Source organism: Cotesia glomerata, linkage group LG7 (genome assembly GCF_020080835.1).
Source record: "Cotesia glomerata isolate CgM1 linkage group LG7, MPM_Cglom_v2.3, whole genome shotgun sequence".
In the NCBI taxonomy this organism is placed as follows: domain Eukaryota; kingdom Metazoa; phylum Arthropoda; class Insecta; order Hymenoptera; family Braconidae; genus Cotesia; species Cotesia glomerata.
Window position 1 is genome coordinate 5,932,020 of NC_058164.1, and position 12,941 is coordinate 5,944,960.

Genomic DNA, 12,941 nt, shown 5'->3' on the forward strand with positions numbered 1-12,941 from the left:
ATTTTTATATCTTTCAATTAAATTTCATACATTCAAGTATGGTAGAGTCAACTTATTCATAAATTCATTTTTTGCTATATTTTTTTGTTTTCACACATTGTATTTTTTATTTGTATTAATTTTGCATGATATGGCCCTCGGAGAATTTCGATTCCAACAAAAATATATTTATAAATAAATAAAAATATATTTTCCAACAAAACAAAAGCTTACAAATTGATGACTAAATTCTCCAAGGTTTATAAATTGAATAGAATTTTTTATTCTATAAAATCTCCTATTAAGGACATAAAGAGAAAATAAACGTAAAATAGTATTTACCGATAATCCTCAGTTTCACCCAATTGTCGAACAGCTATCGGAAACTCACTAGGCCCATGAGCTTTTAGTAATTCCTGGAGTCTCACTAATCCTTCATTATTTTCATAAATAATCGTGAAGCTTTTCCACCCCCACGCTTTCACAAGATCCACGTACGCCTGGAACATAAAAATACCAATAAATTTTTAAAATAAAACAAAGTATATAAACAACGCATATTGCTTTTAATAATCTGATTACACAAATATCCACAGGCGGAAAAAGATTTACTCCGTTCGCAACAAATTCCGGTGCGGAACTAGCATCGATAAATTACTTTTTTCTGGCTCGGCGTTTAGAATCCCTCCTATTCGGAAAAATCCACCACCTCAGCAATTTTTTATACAACATCGTAAACTGAATTTGCAAAATGAGGGAACCCATCTTCGTGTCTGTATATCAATAACTTAACATTGACTGGGCCCATAACCTGCTCGTTAACTCGTAGCTCATGCATTATACTTTACTGCTGTCTTAGTAACAGACTTCGGCATGAGTTGGGAGCAGACTTGAGAATTGTTGGAAATGTAGAGCGTTGAACAGAGAGCGTCGAACTGAAAACTAGAAACTGTAAACTGGGAACCATACTTACGGCCACTAACTTGAAACAAAGTTTCGCACAATAAAGTCAGCTTCAGAGTAAGAGTAAGAGAAAGTTAACAGGATTTCCCATTTCTTAACACAAAATTTCCGATATAGGTTCAAGTTTTCCGAAAGCTTTGGCTTGTATTATCAGCAAACAAGTTTAACTACTACCTCAACAGTTTCAGCACTAATTTATAGCTCTACATAGATATACCCGTTCTCCAAAGTCATAATATAATGCGCACTTTTACTAACTGCTATATTACTTATTATCTCGGAACTGGCTTTAATTAAATCCGACGTCTGCTTACAGCACTTGAGAACCCTTGCTTTGACTCAAATTTCGATGCTCAACCAGGAGCTTCTGTGTCCAAATCTTCCTACGCTCATTATTAAATCGCCATTTTCTGCTAAGAGAAGGTCAAGTGGAGAGAGCTTGAGGTAAAGATGAATCTTTGCAATTTCAAACTTTGATTGAATACCCAAATATTGTGAAGGTTGTTGATCCTGGATCATAAATCAGTGAACGGAAAATTAACAATGGTTTGTCGAGCTTATTTTGATTCAAAACTAAAACAACCTGTTTAAAAAATTTTAAAGACAAGCACATAGCTTGTTAATATAAAGTCGTTGTTAAAGTAACTTTGACAACATGTAACTTTCAGCAAACTTAAGTTAAAACATTTTTATTAGTTCAGCAAAGCTGTTACCTGACCGCTATTTTATGACCGTGGTTTAAAAGTTTTCATTGTCTGCAGACCACTTTTGCTTTGAAATGAAAAATTGGTTCTAATAATAGTAATCGCTTCCAAATAAGCTTTCTAGCTGATTATTGATGCGATTAACTTAAATGATTAAGCTTTCAATCACATGGAATATTGAAACAGTTTAGAATAAATCATTTTACCCAATGATGGGTAAGAACTTATGTATCAAGTTATTGAATATTCAATCCTACTATTTAACAACTGATATTTTATCGAACCAGATGAAAATAGGATTTGCAGTAAATTTTTGATAAGCCAGAAAGCTGTGAATTATCGTTAATTCCCTTCTTGCTAAATTTTGAATTTAAACTTACATTTTTTTCGTTGAATTAATCTTTGTTTAAAAATATAACACGTTACTAATGTAAAAAAATTTTTTTACTTTTTTTTGGCATCAGTAACATGATTTATAAAAAATTCTTCCATCAGTGTAGCTCACTTTTGACATAAAATCTCAGTAAGCACTATTACACCCAGTAATTTAAATCCATTACTATTGCAATAAATAAATTGAAAAAAAAGACTTACATTAATCTTTATATAAAATTGTCAGTGAAATAATATTTATTTAATTCCGGTAGAATTTTTTTGCCCACGTAATGTAATTTAAAAAATATTTAAATATGAAATGAAAAATACGAGGTAATTCACGACAACCAATTGAGCGTGATTTTCCTTGTCAGTAATAATTCATGCCAACAGTGATACCGCAAGAGCTACACTGGCATTACGTATTCTTAGTGTGATGACTCTCACACCTGTACAAAACTACGTACTACATATTTTACAATATTATGTAGAACTATATAGAGTGTCGGTGTATATAAATACATGTATTCATGCGAGGGAAAATTAGACGAGTTGGGCGCTGCGGGTAATGTAAATTGCTCGGAAATATTTCAAGGCAAAATAACGGAGGGAGGCTCCAGCTCCGTGCGGAGTGTCGTTATGTGGAACGGGGAGAAGGGTGGCATCTCGATGTTTCCCCGTTCGAAACTTATAACTCATACTATAACTCCATAACGGTATCGGGTAAATTCGACGGAGCCCTTTTCTCGGGCATTGTCGTGCAGCAAAGTGGAATTTATCATTGTTATGGAGTTACTATTTCAGACACGTATGTGACTGAGTTATATCTTATACATCAGACTCACACCACCCGAATAAATCATATAAATGCACATGTTCATGTATGATTCGACACTGGCTCTTTGTATTCTGCATATTTTCTCTCCTGGCAACTTCCAGAATTGCACAGCCCGGCATTCAATTCACGTGTGTCCTTTGGGAACAGCTAGTGATTTTCGGCGGCTCTAAAACTCACTTCATGATATTTATATCTTGTATCTTGTAACTATTCTTTAGTATAAAATCTATTTTTCACTCGCCGGCTCAAAATTTTCAATTTCTTTTTTTTTGCTAATTAATTAAATAGAAAAAGTTTATAAATTTATCAAGTACTAATAAATTGTATGGAAACAATGTATTATTAAAAATTCATTTGCCGACATTTAATAAGGTTAATTAAATATTTAAAATATTTTTTCATTAAAAAGTATCATAAAAGAATTTTAAAATTAAAATTATATGAAAATACATCAAAGTAAATTTTATTCGTAATTAAAAAAATCACGAACGAATCAAACAAATGATTCTCTTAATTAATATCAATCAACGAGACGAGGAATGGTATTTTTTTCAACATATCACAGGAATTTACAAGAAAATCTAATTAAATAAAATATTTTACAGTAATTAAAAGCTCGAAATTTACAAAAATGAGATAAAATTAAAAAAAAATTCAATTTATAATTTTCCATCAGAGTAGAATAAATTCAATAAACTTGAACAAAAATTACCGAAACGACATCCAGTGCTTCCAAAAATCGATATTAATAAAAATGTGCATGCATGATTCGTTCCATTTATTTTATTCTGTTACTACAAACCCAAAATTTTGCTCGCGTTTCGCATGAAAAAAATTGAATTTACAAAAATAAAAACCACCTGGAGCGCTCCATAATTGACAACCGGAAAATATCAAATAAAATGAAACCGAGCGCGAATAAATTTCTAACTAATGTACTTACACTAAGCCCCCATTCATTCATTTTGATTCGCGAATTCGATCAAACTTGTACCAAGTAAAAGCATGATAAATTTTGACTCGAGATTTATCATTTTTCAGGTAAGGGAAAAATAAATAAACCGGAATAATTTTCATCTAAAAACTAATTTTCTTTTTTATTTGGACTCCAACGGGACGGAGGTTTTTATCGAAGGGGGAACTATCGACAAAGTAATCAACTCCAACATCAATATGTATCACGTCGTACCAGAAAGGACATAAAAAAGTAAAATAAATCAATAAAAATAAAGGTCGTTAGGGGTTACGGTAGCAATTGAAGAAGGTGTACCACGGATCTTAAGCATTAAAGATTCCCCAGTCCCCAATCCGAAGACGCAATCTAAAGAAATCAAAGGGTATCTCGATTCCTCTTCTTTCTCTCATTCGATGGCCTTTTTTGTACGGCCACCAACAGTTCCTTTGATCCTCGAAGTAAATTGAACTGCAAAACCATATTTTCTCAGCCTCCTCGGGTCCTTTTTTACCTTCAGTCACCCTCTTATACAGCGACTTCTCATACCCGAAGACTTTCTTTGCACAACTTTCTCTCAGCACTTCTGTCTTTCTGTTTCAATGTTTCTTATTCATGGCGACTCTTTAGACCTCCAAGATGTCTGTCATTGCCGACAAAACTATTACCAAGTCATGTTGCAATATCACTGGCAAAGGATCTCTTTAAATATAAACAGATGTCATAAAAGTTAATAGAAAAAACATCAAATGAAAACTGCTCTTTTCACTGCAAACAACGAATTAACTTTTTTATTATTTTTATACCAATGAGAATTTATTTTCTCGGGGTTAAGATTTTATTCAAGTTTATTTTAATAAAGAAACTTAAATGTTTATTTAATAATTTTATTAATTGGAGGAAAAAATTGTTAGTCTATTTTTCTTACAGAGAAAACATAAAAAAAATTTTTTTTATTTTAATATCTGTAAAGTAAAAGCCCCAGTATATGATTATGAACCAGTATATGATCACTCCATCTATTTGTATATCTATATTCGCAAATACAAAGCAGTATACAAATACATGGAGTGATCATATACTGGTACATGATCATATATTGGGGCTTTTACCTTAATAATTTTTCTTTTAAGAAAATTAAGTTAATTTTTTTATTAAAATAATTATTTTTTACAAATTTTATTGTTTTTAAATGATACCAAAACATTCTTGAAGTAAGTAAAAGTTCGTAAGATTTTTTTTGCTTCGTTAAAATCAATAAAATTATTTTTTAGTTAACAAATTATTAAATGAAAATAAAATTTATCAATATTGAAAGAATTCTGCAAATTTTTACAGCAATTGTTATCAATAAAATCTTGTATAATAAATGTATCAGAGAAACTACTTACTTTGGATAAAGTGGTCGGATGAGGATATAGGTTGACGAGACAGCTTTCACGACGCAGTCTGTAGTCCCACCGCGTTTCCAAATGTGGTATTTCCATCGTGTCACAGATGCTTTGCACGTGAGATGCAGTATGCGCATTTTGCGGCCCGAAAATCGCGGCCACTCCAGTGCTTAAGAGATGACATACTGAAAAATAAAATTATTTATTATTTATACTAGCATATTTAAATCCGTTTATCGTTTATAATTCAAACGTAGGTAAAAAACTTTTGCTGATAAAATGCGATATAATTATTTCACACTTCAAATTATATTTACGAGTAAGTTTATTCAAAATAATAAAGTCTTTCATTGAATTTCAATGGACAGAGTATCAAATTCTGTAAATTTAAAATATTATTTTCCGGGTCAATGCGGCTGTATATCTAGCTTAATAAAAAATTTATTGCCATTTTCGAATATAAAACTACATCGTATTATTTCAGTTGAGTGCTGACAATCTTAATTGAAATTTCCAGAAGCCATTCAAAATTAAAACAAATAATTTATAAACTTCCAAAGCTTGCAATTGAAAACCGAGTTATTTTCTCGGAGAAGTTAATTATGGTTGAGTAGAGATCTGGGTTAAAGGGAATACTTTTTTAAATAAAAAATCCTCTTATTACAAATTTCTATTTATATTTTTTTGAGAAACAAATTTAATTACTTGAAATCAGAAACTCTGGACAGTTTACTTAACTTTCAAATTCATTTAACCAAATGAATAAATGAATTTATTTATTTCATGTTTATTCAAACATTTATCGTATTTTTTTTTTGATTCACCATTTTCGATTAAAAAAAATTTCATATCATTTTTATTTTAAATTTAAATTTAAATACACTGTAAAATAATGTTTATAAAAATTTTTTTTTAACGTTCCAAACTTTTTGGAAAAATTCAATTAATTTTTACAGCCTTAAACACAAAAAAATGAAATATGTTACAATATATAAATTATTTTTTTTCACATTCTAAATTTTCCAAAAAGCTCCAATGAATTTTCCAAGGACTCAATCAATTAAGAAATCTGGCAGAAAATAAATTGAAGTAAACCTGAGCCACGTTGAATAGAAGGTAGATAAAAAATAAAAAGTAACGTTTATTACGACAGATATAATACTCAAAGTCATTGAAATAGTATACCTTGATATTGCTTCCAGCATATTTTTTATTATTATTATTTTTATACCACTATACTATCACACTGTATTATATATTGCTTGAACTCGTCTCTCACATCAGATATATATTGACTCTATGAAATTTGACTCCGGCGTTTTGTGAAACACGATATGAATATAAATCTATTCATACATACAAATTAAATGCCAATCACATTTCTGTATATTTTAAACCTAACCGTATGAGTATTATTTCTTTATTTAAATAAATAAATATTCTTATTTGTCAGTCCTTAGAATTTTTGTTCTGTCTTAAGTTTCGTATTTACAATAACAAACAAAAAATTGAGTCTAATAGTATAAACAAACAGTAAAATTCTGGAATTAAACAGGGTCTGTATATTTTAGAGGGTGAGGATAATCTGGTTTGTCCTCTTGACTCGGGGGGTGTTAGCTCTTGGCTAATATAACATCAGTTGTTTTTGGATCCTCGAAAGTCACGAGTCCAGAAAGTGTCTTAAATGGGATTTTGCATCCCGAGGAAATTTCTACTTTAAAAATTTAAGTATAAAAAAAATATGAGACAAAAAAATAAAGTAATTGACTAATTTAATTTTTTTTTTTTGCAAAAAAAATAATTTTCCCAACCAAAAAAGTTCTTTGATTATTTATTTTAATCGAATTTTTTATTTAAAAATTGATTTACTTTATATTGTTGTGTTTTTTTGTTTATTGCGATTTTTTTTTATCGCATGAATGACACTGTCGCTGATATTTACACGGGATTTAAAAATACACGACATATAGATTTTTATCGAACTGGAGGATTTTTATCGGTAGCGAGGTAATATTTACACTGTAACGGATCGGAAGTAAAAAATTCATTTAAATTAATTCGAAATAAATATTTGATTCTTTTGAACAAATAGGGGAATGAAATAAAATTTGTGTATTTTAAAATAAATAAATTGAATGCACGGAAGCCTTTAACATTTTTTAAAATATATAAACAAATATCGCAAAATAAAACGGCAACTGGGGTAAATTTATTCACAACATGTATTTATTTGCAGAGAGACACGACTCGGTTGTCTATATCGAACTTGACTCTGTAATCCGCTGGAAAATATTGCCAGCGTCCGGGAAAACTCTACCTTTACAGCTAGACCGGCATCATAAATGTTTGATACTAAAACTAAACAAATAAAGTTATATGAAATACATGAATCATAAAATTGATTGTTTTATTAAGATTACTCTTTTTTTTTTATTTTTACTCTGGGGTTGTGTGTACAGAAAGAATTTGTAAATCCATAAATAAATTAGCGTTTAGAGAACGGTCAGCTGAATTGTCAACCCTCAATTTTCTTATCGGCGATTTTAAATTTATGATAATTTGTAATTTTTTTACAACTTTATTGAGAAATTTAATAAAAATTTTTTTTACTTTTTAAATTTAAATTACGTCTAAAATATTGGAGATACGGACAATTTTTCAAGGACCATATATATCCTTATAGAAAATTAAATTAAAAAAAAAAAAGTATCTTATAATTCGTATCTACAATATTTCACCCAAAAATTTTGATTTAAAACTTTTTCATCTGCGTAAAAAATTTTTTTTAAGCAATAAAACAATTTTCCGTGGAAAATTTATGAAAAGAGTCGAAAGTAATTCAGCAAAAGAAAAATAATTTCCCTTTAGAGTAGTTCCTCATCTGTGAAAAAAACCTCTGTAAGTAAGCCAAGCTTTGACGGCAAGCTACAATATTAATATGAATATGTGATTGAAGTTGTAAAGGAGTAGTTAGAGTTGTAAAGGAGTGTACCCGTTGAATAATAAGGCAAAAGGTGCTTGACCGAAGTGGACGTGGGTAGTCGGCTCATTTGGAGGATCGCAACGCGGAGGTCTTTGCCGGAAAATTTATGGCTCGAGTAATTCCCAGCAGACACCCACTCTTGTCAAGGATATAAAATACTGTATATATCACCATCATGTGGGTTCCGTTCTGGCAGTGGACCGGCGGTTAGCGTGGCCTACACGGAACCATGTCAGAACGGACCTCGATCTCTACTACTAACCCCGTTCCGATCCGGCATACATTATTCACGAGCAGACAGACAGACCGACAGATATGCTATCATAAAAATTCACAAAGGGAAATTCCTTCTTCCTTCGGATAATAACGTTACAACTCTCAAACTCTCACATCAAAGTGTATAAATATGTTTTATTATTTCTCACGCCCTGAAATTCATTGTCGCTCATGGATTTATGATATGCGTCGCTCGAGTACCTCTGTATTATCATAAATAATAAATAGTATCATTTATTATTTATTTATTGATTCCTGTTTTTACCTCTTTTATATTTTTATCTGTCTCTCAGAGCTTTTGATTTTTTACTCTCAACTTTCACATCATTAAGTTATGAATATTTTTTAAGAAAACATGAAAAATACTTGTCTAATGTTTAGAAAAAAAAAATTTTACCTTTGTTCAATTTTTGCGGGAAAATAAATACACTGTAAAAAAAATCGGTGTGAGTCCATACGGTGTACGGTGTTAAAAATTCCGGTGTTAAATTCAACACCGAAATCGGTGTAACAGTAACACCGGTCGCGGTGTAAATATTTTTTTTTGGTGTTAAATCGGTGTTATAAATTTTCCGGTTTTGATAATATTTTAATTAACACAATTTTTATAATTAAACTTTTTATGTTCAATAATTGAAAATAAATAATCAAAAAAAGTTAGTATTTAATTTAGAAAGTTTAAAATAATAAAATATTGAGTAGATAAATATTTTTGATTAAAATAAATACACTGTCAAAAATTTCGATGTAAAGATGGACCCGGAGCACTTTACACGGCCGTGTGGTTGTGAAATAATGGTGTGAAATTCTCTCGGTGTAAATTTTCGATCCGTGTTACTTTAACACCATTATTAAAGGACAATTTTTGGACATCATATAAATAATCGGAAACTCTAAAATAGTGGATTTTAGTAATTATTTCATAACTTTTAAGTATTTTTTTTAAGATTTTCGGAATATTTATAAGATAATTTTAGAATCAATGTAATTTATTTAAAGCAATTTAGTTGAAATTATGTCCTTAAATCTTATGTGGAATCTTTTTTGAATAATCTTAAAACATTTTTTTAACTATTTGAGAACAAATTTTGAATACTTTTGAGACATTTTTCGGATATTTTTGAGACAATTTTGGAACATTTCTTGGACAGTTTTAGAATATTTTTACAATAAATTTGAAACATTTTTAGAACAATTTTCCAATAATTTTGAACGTTTTTCAAATGATTTTCATAGAGATAATTTATTTTTGCACAGCTGTAGATTCGTCATGTTTAAAATATCTATTATATTGTGCGAAATATCATGGTTACGATAAAAATAATTATTATATTGTTCCTAAACATTTAATATTGTAAATATTATTTAACTTGTTGTATAACATTCATTAAATCGATTTCTGTGCAATTTCATAAATTGAAAATTCTTAAATAAATGTTACTTGTCTCATTTTGAGAAATATTGAATATTGATTGTGTTTTATGGATCATGTAATATTCATACTCCCATACGGTGTAAATTTATTCTACTGTTACACCGGTTACACCGATATTACAGCGGTTTAACGACGGATTTTTAACACCGCAAAAGAGCACCGCTACACCGGTGTTAATACACAGGTGTTACATAGCGGTGTTAAAATGAGTCCATTTTAACACCGCTTTTTTTACAGTGTAGAAAATTTTCATCACATGAAAAATTGATTTTAAATACAATTATTTATCTTAATTATTATTTGAATAAATATGCCTGAAATTATAGGATTTATAGCTCTACAATACTTCAAATGGTAAATTATTTTTTATTTTAAGTAAATATGACCATTCTTTGTTAATATTTTATATAAAAATGTCCTTAAATAATAATTAACAAAAAATGATGTTTAAATTTTTTTTAAATTTTCATAAATCTCGTCAATTTTATGGCAAAATTATAAACTCTAATTATTCTCGTTTTATATGTGGCGTCCATTACTAAGCGAATGAAGTACTTGTATTTATTCTATCCTCCAAAAACGAAGATTCGGTTTTAGTGGCCAGGATATTGGAACATTAAATAATAAATTTCGGAGTCTAAGATCGGTAGTATAACTTATTTACGATCCTAATGCTGGCATGAACTAAACTATGACCTTTTAACTATTAACTATTAACTATTAACTATGATCCAAAGTATCCATTAACTTTACTAGCAGAGGTGTTTTGTCTAGAATAGCACTGGTGAAGTTTGATAGCTTCTAACGATTATTAAAGGTTAACCACAATACATCAAAGGCCTGACCACTTTTTGGCTTTAGATTGGGATTTTTACAAAAGCAGCCTACGGCGATCCGGCTCCAGTAAATTGGATGTTTCTCTGTTCTGCCAAGTCAGAAGCTTTAAAAATACCCGATGTAGTTACATTTTTTTTTTCCAACTACCAGATTAGATATGATCGATATTTTGAGATTAAAAGTAAAAAAAAAAATATATTTTTTTACTAGTAAAAATTTCAATCATTTATAAATTTGAAATATCAACGATTTTTACAGCACAAAAAAGGCAATAAAATTTTTTTTATCAATTAGTGATAGTGCAGAGTGGATATAATTATAATTAGTCAGTAGAATATCAGTATGAATTTATTTTAGCGTTCTATGATAATTATGATTATTAATTCATAACATAACTCTATTAACGAGCTCGAGGAAATTTTAATAGCGAACATTAAATTAATGATCGTACATGTAAAAATGAAATTATCTTCGTGATCCTCGGTTCATGTAAATTAAGCTCTCAAGTAATTTTCACTTTCACGTAAAAATAAATTGAGTGATTAAATACTCTCGGAAAATTTACTCGATTTCTCGAGAGAACTTCAAACGCGGAAATATTAAAGTTTCATTAAATATTTTATTTCACTCTCAATTGAATTTGTACCTCTACAAAAGTCGTACCTTCTGGATTGAATAAATTACATTATGGAGATTTTTAATATAATTATTTTTTTTCGATTAATTTTTAGTTTTTTTATTGTAAAAAATTGGAAATTATTCGTATTTTTTAACTTAATTATTTTTTTTTTTATTCATTAAAAAATTCAATACTTTACACAAATTTTTTTTTTTTTTTTTTTTTTTTTAAAGTCGCATAAACTACTAAGGTCATGAGCGACTACAGTAGGGGGTAAACTTTTGAGATTGGAACTCGTTTTATTTTTTGGGCTGAGCAGAATAATACACTTAAATATTGAAAATATTCATTGGTGTATGCCGGACTCGAACCCGGTCCAATGCTTTGGTAAGCAAGGGCTGGATTCGATAGGCTACTGCGCACCTACAAAAATTTTATTTTGACAAAAATCTTTAATAAAATCCGAACAAAAACAGTTTCACTGTAAAAAATCGCGCCAAGTCCACGTTCATAAGACTATTAAGAAAAAAAAATTTGTTTTTTTCTTTACAAAAATATATAAAATTAAAAAATCCAAGTAACCGATATGATTGTTTATGATTTTCGAAATTAAAAAATTTTGTTACAAATTTAAAATTAAAAAAAATTTGGAACATATTTAGTGTGCGCGGTTGCAAAATATTTTACTTTTAATGAAATTCGTAAAATCTATTTACTAGGACTTTAAAAAAATTTAAATACACAATGACGCACACCAAGTACGTTCCAAAATTTTTTTCTTAATTTTTAAATTTATAACACAATTTTTTAATTTCCGAACCTCATAAACAATCATATCGGTTACTTGGATTTCTTTATAGTATGTATTTTTGTAATGGAAAAAACAAAGTTTTTTTCTTATGAGTCTTATGAACGTGGACTTGGCGCGATTTTTTACAGTGAAACTGTTTTTGTTCGGATTTTAGTATTTTTTGTAATTATAATAAAAATTTACAATTGGTACCAACTTAAATCTCGCGTTGGTTGCATTTTTTATAGCAAACTATCCCCTTGAAACTACAGTTTATGTAAAAATAATTCCAGCGCACCCTGGCGGGTGTAGATGCAAGCTGTGAAATATCTTTTTTTAACTGTAGTTTCCCATCTAATGAAGGATTACTATGCATTCTCGAATTATTTAGTCTGTGGCAGATCACTTTGCCCATCGAAAAAAAGTCAGGATCGAAATTTTTGCGTTGCTATAGTTTGTGCTGATTAAATTTAATAATTTCAATTAGATTAATTGTTATAAGTGAATATAATTAATTAATAACAGTCAAATAAAGTATGAATTACTGTTATAATATACAATTTAGGAAAAAAAAGTACCGTAGAATTAAATAAAATTTTGCAACCTCAAAATACCGTTCTGCTTACAGTAAACATAGTCGGTAGTCTGGCGCTCCGTTTACAGCAGATTTGAACGGAACTTGGCGCCAGATTCTATCGAATCTGTGGATGTGTTTAGATAACTTTAGCAATTTTTTTTTATTGAAAAAAAATCTTTGAATATAATTATTGACCATCTAGTACCTCATATGAGTAATATA

The 12,941-nt window shown here is 29.3% G+C and overlaps 1 protein-coding gene across 8 annotated transcripts in view; it reads right to left on the minus strand.

Moving 5' to 3' along the window:
- The window catches only part of LOC123269892 (glutamate receptor ionotropic, kainate 2), a 163,764-nt gene that overhangs the window by 36,516 nt on the left and 114,307 nt on the right, over positions 1-12,941 (minus strand). For all 8 annotated transcript variants that reach the window (XM_044735786.1, XM_044735785.1, XM_044735787.1 and 5 more), the window contains 2 exons: positions 5,203-5,387; positions 322-479 (listed from right to left, as the gene is read on the minus strand). In XM_044735786.1, the coding sequence (XP_044591721.1) occupies positions 322-479; positions 5,203-5,387 (343 nt within the window). The remainder of the gene's footprint in view (positions 1-321; positions 480-5,202; positions 5,388-12,941) is intronic.